The sequence below is a fragment of the Anabrus simplex genome, chromosome X (genome assembly GCF_040414725.1).
Source record: "Anabrus simplex isolate iqAnaSimp1 chromosome X, ASM4041472v1, whole genome shotgun sequence".
Lineage (NCBI taxonomy): Eukaryota > Metazoa > Arthropoda > Insecta > Orthoptera > Tettigoniidae > Anabrus > Anabrus simplex.
The window spans coordinates 158,937,161-158,949,330 of NC_090279.1; the positions used below are offsets into that span (position 1 = coordinate 158,937,161).

Consider the following 12,170-nt stretch of genomic DNA (forward strand, 5'->3'; position numbering starts at 1 on the left):
GGTACAGGTCCATACTTAGAACGTGTATTAAATAGAAATGCATTTAAAACGAGATGTTGTAAATGGTAGATAGTCTTAAGAAATTAGTATATAATGTTTCTTTATAGTAACTCGAAAAAATTTACCTTTTATAACTATTATTTAAGTTTAATTTCATAATTAATTATATGTAATTAAAAACCTTATGGCTCTGTAGTTTGTACAATGTAGCACATATAAGATGGTTTGGCAGAACAGCAGGCTTCATAGCCTGATCCACGCCATATAAAATAAGTCATTGAATAAATAAACAAATAAATAAATGATTAACAGTTCTGTGCCATTCTGTTAGATCATTCAAACACTAGATGTTTCATTTCCTAAGTAGTAGAAACTGGAATTAACCCTAGAACTGCGGATTGTTTCTCGGGTAGAGACTTAGGTTTATTGTAAATCACTAGATGACATTAATGTCAAGTCATGCTGGTTCCGGATAGTTTTGTCTTTTTGGTTTCAAAGCCTTTGAGAAACTAATGATGACCATAGGCCAATATTTGGCTGCAGAAGTGGAAGTACTTTCATGCTGACATTGAGATTGCATTGAGCAAAATGGTAGGCAACGCATGTTATTTTTTCTGTAACTAACAAAAATTGAACAGAAATAATTGAAAACTTGTTGTTGAGTGATAAAAAAAAAAGGCACTTTGAACTTCGCGAGTATCATGTTTTTGAGACAAATTGTGAAATTATCCTTTTTTAGTGCAGGGAAGTCAATACTTTGTTATTAAAAGGTTTTATAAAAATCCTTTTATTGATTAGTTGAAAATAAAGACACTGATTTCTTTATTATTATCAAAATTATACTTAGGTGGATCAAATATAAGCGGGCCTTTTTTAATAAACAAATTAATTCAAAAACACATTTTTCTTATTTTTCTACATATTCACCCATCTTATATACGGTATGCACTTCTTCCAACGGTTAGGCAGTTTTATGATGCCACTCTCAAAAAATGTTTGAGACCGGGTGTTCAGCCATTTGCACGTAAAATCTTATACCTCCTCATTAATTGTGAAGCGCCGTTCACCAAGATCTTCCTTAAGCCAGCCGAACATGTGAAAATCACATGTGGAAGGGCCTTCCAATCCATTTCGGCCAATTTTTGTTGTGTTGCTGCTGCGATATGGGGTCGTGCATTGTTGCGGATAATCAGCACACCTCTTATTGAGGTACAGTGCCTTTTTGCCCGGAAGGCACTTCGAACTTGACTGAGGAGGTTGCAGTAGTAGGCAGCATTAATAGTCTGAAGGAAATCAACCAATAAGACACCTTTTGAGTCCCAGAATTCTGCAGACAATCTTGTCCTGGCTTTCACCGGTGCCCGCTCGCCGCTCCTCGTCCAGTCCATACTGGCTCTCTTTGATTGGGGGATTATAATGGTGCACCCGAGTCTCATCACATATGATGATTTTTTCCAAAAAAATGCATCACCTTCTTCATACCGTGTGAGAAGTGTTTGAGAAACTTTGACTCGGACAGTTTTCTGTTCTATATTCAGTAACCGTGGAATCCAACGAGCCGACACTTTTCACATGCTCAACTCCTGCCGGATGATTGATTGGACACTCGTGTAGCTTATGAGAATTTCTTGAGAAATTCCAAGCACTGTGAAATCAGCTTCAGTGAGTTCACTAATAGCTCAGATGTTCTGGAGCGTGATGCTGGTGCAGGGGCGTGGGTTGGCCATCGTTTCTCATCCTTTCCTGAACTCGCTGCCCCAGTGTTTCTTTCGAGTCCATGAACTTGTTCTTTCCCCAAACTGTGTGAGCGAACAACAGTGAATTTCAGCTGCATTGACGTACATCTTTATTACAACACATTGTGCATCGGCAGGGTGCACCTCTCTCTCGCTCATCGTGATGGCAACTGACCATGTGAATAAGGCGAGCTCCCAAGGCTACCCTCCCCTCCCCGAACCTACACCACATGCGTCTTAAAAGTATCAAACCCCTCAGGCATTCTACAAGTACACAATAAAATAGGCTCGTTTATATTTGACCCACCCACGTATAAATCAGTCTTTCAGCTTTATATAGATGTGTGATAAGGTTAAGTTGTGATTACGATGTGCATTCTGACACTCCTTACTTTTATTCTGTGCATTGTGGAAAAATACTCCAGCATTTAACAGATAAACATCAAGCAGTTCTAGGGTTAAAAACATTATCTTAAATCTTATTTTTGTGTGAGAGGGAAAGCATGTATGTTAACATTGTTTCTTGTTCCAGTTGCCGTTGTATATACTAAGCCTCCACCAGTTTTGAAGTGTGTCCTATGTCCAAAGACATTTACAAACAAGACGTACCTACGGATTCACCTGGGAACGCACAAAACAGAGAGACCGTTCCCCTGTAAGAAATGTGACAAAACTTTCAGAACTGCCAGAAACCGGGATCGTCACAAGGTTGTTCACTCGACCATCCGACCCTTCTCGTGCAACTTCTGTGGCATGTGCTTCAAGACAAATTATGTTCTCAAAACACATCTTAAGTTTCATGTGGATGGAGTTTCTTACCCTTGCAAGGTGTGTAGTCGAAACTTTCGGACTCCCCAATTATTGGCACAGCACGAGCGTTCACACTCAAATGAGAGACCGTTCCTTTGTGCAACCTGTGGGATGTCCTTCAAGACCAACTGGACCCTGTCCGATCATGTACGTATCCACTCGGGTGACCGTCCGTATGCATGTAAACAGTGTGGACTTCGTTTCCGTTCTTCAAAACTGCGTTCTAGACATCTCCGCCTGCACAGCAACGATCGCCGGTACCTTTGCTCTACCTGCGGCAAGAGCTTCCGCAACCGAGAGGGTCTGGTGTCCCACAGCGTTATTCACACTGGGGAGAGACCGCACAAGTGTTTGGTTTGCACCAAGACCTATAGGTAAGTCTGCCTCACTCTTTTATCATCAACAGTATCATGCGACTCTTGCAGCATGTTGATAGGATTGTGTTTAACTAGTTTCTATCAGGGTTGTCTCACTTTGTAGTACCAACATGCAGTTTATGACGATTCTGTCCAAATCTTAATTTACAAACATACAGTAGACACTTGATTCATCATCATCATCATCATCATCATCATCATAGAACCCCTCCAGCGTAGGGTGGTATTGGATGAGTCTTCACTGTCGTCGTCTGTCCAGAAGTGCCTTCTCTCTCACCACTGACTCCCAATTTCCTCCTCTTCTCTTCACATCATCTCTCAGCTGGTGCAGCCATCTCTTCTTAGGTCTTCTCACTGGTTTTCTTCCTTCAGCCCTTCTTTCTAGGCGTGCACGTGGTGTTCTTGTGCTAGGCATTTGCTTTACATAACCATACCATGTTAGTCTCAAAGTCCTTAGTTTGTCTTCCATCGAGTCCAGTTCCATACTGATGTCATCATTCCTTACATGGTCCTTGCATGTATTTTGAAGGGTAGTTCGTAGAAACTTCATTTCACATGCTTGCAATTTACTAACTTCTCTCTCTTCCAGCGTTCATGTTTCTAAACTGTGTGTGAGAATGGGCACAAAGTATGACTTATACAGAGTCATCTTGGTTCTTATGGGCACTTTATTATCCCAAAATAGATATCTTACACCGGATGAGTTGGCTGTGCAGTTACGGGTGCTGAGCTGTGAGTTTGCATCCGGGAGATAGTAGGTTTGAAGCCCACTGTTGGCAAGCCTGAAGATGGTTTTCTGTGGTTTCCCATTTTCACACCAAGCAAATGTTTGGGGCTGTACCTTAATTAAGGCCATGGCCACTTCCTTCCCATTCCCAGGCCTTTCCTATCCCAGCATTGCCATAAGATCTATATGTGTCGATGCGATGTAAAGCAAATTAAAAAAAAAAAATAGAAAAGAAAATATAACGTACAGGGTTGTAAAAGTTGGACTTGCTAGCCACTCTGTCTCTATCTGCAGTACCCTTGCTGGAAATCATACTCCCGTGGTATTTGGATACCTGTACACGTTCAATGTTTTCACCCTTAAGCTTTATGTGGCAGCCAGTATCTTTCCTACTCATTTTCGGTCCAACAGTTGTTGTTCTAACTTTCATCTGATACTGTTTGAAATTTGCTACCCATTCAACTAGCCTAGTTTGTACTTCTTACCTCTGTTTCTCCCCAGGTTGCTACATCGTCAGCAAATACCAGTGTGTGTGTGTGTAGTTATCCATCTCGTTCTCTTTTCAGGTTTTTAAGAATATTGTCCACGACAGTAATGAATGGCAGTGGTGAGAGTGCGCTCCCTTGTTGGACACTTAAACTCTTGATCATCTGCGGTAATTGGAGGTAGAGAAACCGTGGATAATCGACACGTGATGTGAAATAGATATTAATGAAGCAGTGTGCTACATTAATTGTTACGCTACTCATTATCAAGAAAAGAATTACCCTTATGTCTGTTGTACACCATTAGATTTTTCTTATTCAATACTTCACAAGAAAAATTGTCAATTCTCATCAAAAATTGTTCAGTATTGCTGAAGGTTTGACAAGTTTTGAAAAGATTTGATAAGGTTTTGTAACATTTTGTTTTAAAATGGAGGAAAGGTAAGCAGCAGTTGTGGTTCTTGGACTAGCAGTGGGAAACTTGCCATAAAGCATAATTTGCATGGAGAAAAGATTAATGTGGTTACCATCAACATGATTTTTGCAATGTATTTACTGCCATAACATCATTTGCATATGTTATGTTATGTATATTGTCTTTACTCACATGAATTGAATAGCAGTGTAACAGTTATTCATATCTGTATTACATGAAAACATGTTAGGAATTTCATAATAATAATAATTATCATCATCATCATCATCATCATCATCATCATCATCATCAATGTCCCACTCCAGTCACTCGGGTGTGGTTAACAAGCCTCCTCCACTCCTTTCTGTCCTTCCACTTTTCCTGCTCCATTACTTCCGCCACATCCAATCCAGCTTCTCTAATGTCATTCCAAATCTGATCCATCCACCTTCTTCTTGGTCTTCCAACTGATCTCCTTCCCTAACTTCTCTTTCCAATTTTCTTGCTACCCGTTCCTTTCCCATTCTTTTTACATGTCCAAACCATCTCAGTCTTGCTTTCTGTATCTTCTGTACAAATGGTTCTATATTTAGCTCTTCTCTGATTTTAATATTTTGAATTCTATCTCTTCTTATCTTTTTAATCAGTGTTCTTAAAAATGTCATTTCCACTGCTTGGATCTTACTATCTTGTCACTTGTTAGTTGCCAGCATTTCTAGTCCGTATGTTACAATTGGTTGAAATACTCTTTATATAATGTTAATTATGTTCTCTTGGGTTTTTAGTCATCCCATAAAAGTTCTCTGACTTGATTCATAAAATGTTGTGCCTTTACGAAGTCTGTTATTAATTTCAGGGTTGATTTCATTTCTTTATTAATAATGCTACCCTGATATGTAAACTGTTCTACATTCTCTAACCGTTCTCCGTCTATGTTCACTTGACTTCTCTTTTCCACAGTGCATGACTACAGTTTTCTTTTTACTAATTACCATTACAAACTCCTTCAGATTTTCATTCCAAATGTCTAGTCTCCTTTGTACTTCCTTTTCTCCCTTTCCCCAAATCACCACATCATCTGCAAATACCAAAGCATTCACTTCATCACTATTGATACTCTGTTTTACACGTTTTATGATTTCATCCATCAGTATAATAAACAATAATGGCGACAGTGCACTTCCTTGCTTGAGACCTTTTTTTTGTATAAAATGTTTCAGTGTCACCACTCCCCACTTGTACACTCTCATGATACAACATTTTTATCTTATTAATTTATGATTTTGGTACATTCCTTTTCAGTAGGCATTCCCATACATGTTTTCTCTTAACTGTATCATAACCTTTTTCCAAATCCAAAAATATGAAGATGATTTCCTTGTTCCTTTCGAGATGTTTTTCCATTATCGTTCGCACTGTAAATATCAAGTCTATTGTTGATGTATTCAGTCTAAAGCCATATTGTTCTTCCTCCATTATACCCCTCAGTCTTTTGTCTATGACTTTCTCCATTATTTTTAGCCCATGTGATAATAGGGTTATACCTCTATAATATTCACATTTCTTCTTATTTCCTTTTTTGAACAGTGGTACAATGCTTCCTTGTTGCCAATCTTCAGGTATCCTTTCATCCTTCCATATGGCATTGAGGGCTCTGTATAGCCACTGTAGTCCAATGCTTCCTGCTGCCTTAATTATATCAGCATTGTATTCGTCTTTTCCACTTGCTTTACCTTTGGTAATAATAATAATAATAACAACAACAACGACAATATGCAGTAGTCTTCATAAATCAAACATTTCTGATTAGGGTTTACATATAGGATACTCTAAATCTGCTTCCACCATCGTTATCCCATCGCCGTTGGACTTTGTAGGAGTAGCAGGAGAAAATGCACAAGCATGACTTTTTATGGTGGACCTCAACTTTCAGGGTGGAGGCCTGATTTCAGAGCCTTTCACTGCAGCACATGTAGTATGAGACAGGCAGTAGCAAGCTCCAAACCTGCAACGGACTGCCACAGACTCCAAATTAGTTGGTCACATCCAGCATATGAATGATAGCAGACTGCCTAAACAACTTCTCTACGGTGAGATTGGTCGTGGCAAAAGACCTCAAGGTGCTCCTTTGAAACGTTATAAAGACCAGCTTAAGAAGACTATGAATAGCGCCAACATAAATGCTAACATTTGGGCAATAACTGCACAAAACCATGTTCTTTGGCGCAAAGCTGCTGCAGAAGGTGTCTCACTGTTTGAGTAGGCACTTCGCAGACAAGAAATTGAAACCTATAAAAAGCGGAAACTATGTCAGATCCAACCACATCCTCCACTCATCTTTAGATGTGGCCTGTGTGGTCGCACGTTTCATGTGAAGATTGGCTTAATCAGTCAGCAACATCTCCACAGAGTCAACAGAGTTTAAGAAGAATTTAGGAGAAAAACTCATTCTTGGAAATGAGCAGCGGTCAGTGATGACGATAGATTACCATACGGTAATAAACATAAAAGCTGTCCACTTCCGCGAGATATTTTTCTTGCAATCTCCTCATATGCTGCTGTTTTCTTCATTTTATTGTAGTACTCTACGGATCCCACTGAATATAGGCAGTGATGTGCCTTATATTTAGCAATAGGGGCCGTTGACCTTAGATGTTAGGCCCCTTTAAATAACAAGCATCATCATCATCGTCATACTTAGCAACATCCCTCGCCATGAAGGCAAAGCAGTTTTTGTTGTTATTGTAACCATAACGGATTACACAACATCAAAAATAATAGTAATAATAATAAAAATAAAGAAAATTTAAACTTCATGAGCTTTGATAAAGTTAAAAAACACACACACACGATAAATACATCAAAAACAATGTCGAGAAATAAATACCAGTTTAACCAACATGACAACTAAAAGAAAGGAGATGGGAAGCGGGCTGGGAACCATTCAAGGTCTGTGAAAGGTAGTTTGTTGCAAGGAAAACAAGATTAACGGTGATCCCTTTCTGAACACTCCAATTTACTGATCATTAGTTCAAGTTAAGGCACAAAACAAATTGAATAACATATAACAATGTATGTTCTGGCACACATCCGTTACGAAAAACATTTGTACCTTATTTCTTCTTGAAACAATGTTTACCAAAAATGGTGACAACCAGTTATTGAATTATAGACGATGGCAGGGTATTTACATTTAAAAAAATTGAAATCAATGTGAAAATTATAATATGAAATTAAGGAAGGGTCCTGTTGAAACATTTACTAATGACAGAAAGCAGCAAAATAATAAAATTTAACGCAGAGGCCAGTTAGGTTGCAGCCTTTCCTAAAACACTTCAGTAAAAGGCGCATAGCTTCAAGACCGGGCGAGTTGGCCGTGCGTGTAGAGGCGCGCGGCTGTGAGCTTGCATCCGGGAGATAGTAGGTTCGAATCCCACTATCGGCAGCCCTGAAAATGGTTTTCCGTGGTTTCCCATTTTCACACCAGGCAAATGCTGGGGCTGTACCTTAATTAAGGCCACGGCCGCATCCTTCCAACTCCTAGGCCTTTCCTATCCCATCGTCGCCATAAGACCTATCTGTGTCGGTGCGACGTAAAGCCTCTAGCAGCAGCAGCATAGCTTCAAACTGATGTACGTTAAATTTATACAGAATTACTGGAGGCATCCCCAGGGAAAAAACACGTTACAAACTACTTAAAAGACGTGAGAACAAAGTGTCATTACATTAGATAAGAATGTTCAAAACAAGAATAGGCGATTACCTCTGAAAACAAGGGGGGGTATGACTGGCTGCGAGGGCTAAGTCATTTGAAGTTAAAAATTGGCAAATGGAACACACTCCGGACAAACTCCAGTGCACAAAAAATAATTAAATTAAGAATTTACATTTCAAAGTTAAAATCCAAAACATGAACCAAACAGTGCTCACCTCGGAGGGTCGGTAGTTCCATCACAAGACAGACGGAGGGGACTTCTGCTCCCTTCGCTGGTCACAAATCAAAGACGATGGAAACAAGCTTGGCTCTGGCCAAGTCGCCAGAAGCCGAAAATAGGGCAATCAGGAGATAACCAATTAGGGCACGGGATTTAAACTCGCGGCTCTTACATTCACCAGTAAGAAACTTCCTTATTCTAGCCTATCCTAGAGCTCTTCTAGAAAAATCTTTCTGCTGAACCAGCATATTATCAGATATGAAGAAACAACTGGAAAAGATCTCTTACACGTGTAGGTTATGGTTCCCAGCAATCCCTGGGTGCCTATTGGCTTAGCGTGCACTGTTAATACTTTAATTCCATTGGTCATTCCCTCAGCCGGCCCCGTGGTGTAGGGGTAGCGTGCCTGCCTCTTACCCAGAGGCCTCGGGTTCGATTCCCGGCCAGGTCAGGGATTTTTATCTGGACCTGAGGGCTGGTTCAAGGTCCACTCAGCCTACATGATTAGAATTAGGAGCTATCTGACACTGAGATCGTGGCCCCAGTCTGACCACACGACACTTCGTAATCTGCAGGTCTTCGGGCTGGGCAGCAGTTGCTTGGGAGGCCAAGGCCCTTTAAGGGCTGTAGTGCCATGGGGTTTGGTTTTTAGTTTTTTTGGTCATTCCCTCAAAGACTTGGCAACTTTTGAAGATTTCTCAAGTATTGCAAGCAATTTGACAAGTAAACTTGTGAAGTATTACAAATTCCTATTAAGTCTTGTATTTGAAAAAAATTTGATGGTGTTCAACAGGCTTTACAATTTGTCTTCACACTATCAGTTAACATCGCTTCATGTACGATACACATTGTGTCCAAAATCTCAGGCTTTTTAGAACTATTTCAAATCATTTTGTACCAGTACACTACTTTTTATGAACATCTTAAAAAAGCGTTACTATATTCTGAAAAAACGAGGATTAAGGATGTTTTGGAAGGTAAGAATAAAGTAGCGACATTAATATTTATATGTTGCCATTGATACTTTCACGACCTGTGCTTATAGACATAATATAGGCTTTTGGGCTTATGCCGTGTTATGAAAATAAGGTGAAATTCTTTACGTTTCGCAGAGAATTTTGCTCTGCGTCTTCAGAGGAAAATCTTAACTGTTCACGAGAAAGTTGTATTTCCAGTACTTAACACTACAGCTTACAGTACTATAGGTTGAACTTAACTACTAGTTTTCCCTACAACTACAACCTATAGTATTGTAAGCCATAGTGTTAAGTACTGGAAGTTGTGTTTGAAATTTTATACGATGATGCAAGTTAAACTAATAGTATTTCTCGTTCTTATGGTCCTGTTTACGAAGGAAAACTTGCCCACGTCTGTATACTGGTTTTTGGCCCTAATTTTATGCTTATGGTCATTTCTCGATAAGTATGAGGGAAGTTCTAACCTATTCCTAATAATACTCCAGGCAGCCCTTCGTGTATAGCTCTTATAAAGGCCACACAGGTGAGCTCTAGTTCTTCTAGATTTAAGTAGGCTATATTAATAGTTCTGGTAATAAAATTAACAGCCCCTAAAATAGAAGGAACTTCTGCTAAGTGGAGTGAAAATATTGCTAAATCTACAGAGGCTCCAGCAAGGGCAATTGCTGAGGAAAGCCTTTCTCATGAACAGTCAAGATTTTTTTCTGAAGATACAGAGCAAAGTTCTCTGCGAAACGTAAAGAATTTCACCTTAATTTCTTGACACGGCACAAGTCCAAAGCCTATATTATGTCTATTAATATCTATATTTTGTTAAATTTGATTGAAAATAAAATCTGCAAAATAAGCATAATAACTTCTCTTATGGTATGCTCAGTTTCATTTTCGGTTTGAACAACTTGTGGAATTCGTGGCATATTTATGAGTAAGTACTGGTGAATAACATAAGAACACGTGGAAAACAGTTGCTTCAAATTATAATATTTCAAGATGGGGTGAGGAGATCTTGCCACAGATAATGCTTCAGAACCGCAGAGTTCTTTCAATCAAGAAGGTGTTTGCGAAGGCAACCCTACGGGTGTGCACTTACCAGGAGCAAGTATCAAAAGCGACACTTCCCCAAAGACCATGTTAACACAATGGGGAACTTGGATACAGGCAGTTAATTTCTACAATGAACACCCTCATGATGTTAAGACTGTTGTTGACCCTTTCCCTCCTGAGCCAGCCATATTGGTGAGGGATGCACAAAAATACTTACAGAATCCTAACGTAAATAAAAAGAAGATTGGTGGATGTTCCTCCCAATCAGTACAAGTTATAACTTGTTAACACAGCTTATAAATTACGAATCCTAACATTGCGTGTGATGTAGCGTACATCAAATCTAACTTCAGCTGGATTCCTGAAAATATTGATGGAGAAATACCTTGTAACAAACTGTGCTTCGCACCTTGATTAGCTTTTGCACCAGTATCGAATGTGACACAATTATATTATAACTTGTTTAAAATTAGCCTTTTTTTTTTAACCTTTCATGTTCAGTAAAAAGCATGAACCTTGTTTATCCGGATTAAGTGGGACCGAAAATCCAGACAATCCGGAAAAACTAAAAAAACAAATACGGTGCATGTTATATAATACATTAACATAAGTTGTACAGTAATACCTTTTTTTCAATTGTACAAAAAATATAAGAACATTTTTCTTACATTTACGACTCTGTTTTATGTACTACAGTAATATGGGATCCTTTTCTGTTTTACATATGTTTAGCGTTTGCGCACAGCACGATCACGACGTTTTACTAACATCAGTTCTGCCAGTGTTCTTTCAATCTGAGATTCTAAATGGGCATCAGTTTGTCCAGCTGCTTTGTTGCCTCTCCATGAGTCATTGTTTCTTCTGATAGAGCGCCGGTTTCATTTTCAAATTCACCATCACTCTCGTCATTACCTGCCGAGGAACAAGATTCAATAATTTATTCATCTGTCATTATGCCGTAACCTGAATTAGAGTCATTTTTCAACGAGTCATTTACGTCGTTCACATCTACGTCCAAGCATCCGGGAATGTGTACAAATGTGTCAAGGAACTCAGAAGATACCACGGTTTCCCATTCTTAATTCCAGATGAATGCCGGGACGGTACATTTGATAGATCACGACCGACTTACTTCCAATTCCTGTCCTTAACTATCCTTGGTGGAAAAAACATTCTAGAAGATCGACCCCGTAAAAGAAATACAGTACAAGTAAAAATAAAATTTTTATTATTTTCGATCCAGATGAACCGGAGATCTGGATTAATGAGGGCCGGATAAACAAGGTTCTTGTGTACCTACATATTTTGTTCGTATTTTGAGGCTTTTTGTTACATATTTATATGCATATTTCATATGTTAATAATGTACCTCCTTATGTTAAAGAATAATGAAATCTTGTGTTTGGTCTGTTGTGCTCTATTGTGCTGAGACCTGGATGTTAACTAAGATTGATATTAAGAGGCTAGAAGCCTTTGAGATGTGGTGTTGGTGTCAATTGCAGTGGATAAGTTGGGTGGCGAAGAAGACCAGCATTGAGGTATTGAACATTGTCCAAGAGAAGAGACAGCTGTAGAATCAGATTAGGAAGAGACAACTTTGTTGGATAGGACATAGGCTTTGTCATCGTAATGTGTTGATGGAAATTTTGAAAGGCAAAATACCA

At 39.1% G+C, this 12,170-nt stretch overlaps 1 protein-coding gene across 1 annotated transcript in view; it reads left to right on the forward strand.

Moving 5' to 3' along the window:
* Positions 1-12,170, forward strand: part of LOC136885993 (zinc finger protein 93) — an 85,651-nt gene that overhangs the window by 61,790 nt on the left and 11,691 nt on the right. The window contains exon 8 of the mRNA XM_067158703.2: positions 2,269-2,920. Coding sequence (XP_067014804.2) covers positions 2,269-2,920 — 652 coding nt within the window. The remainder of the gene's footprint in view (positions 1-2,268; positions 2,921-12,170) is intronic.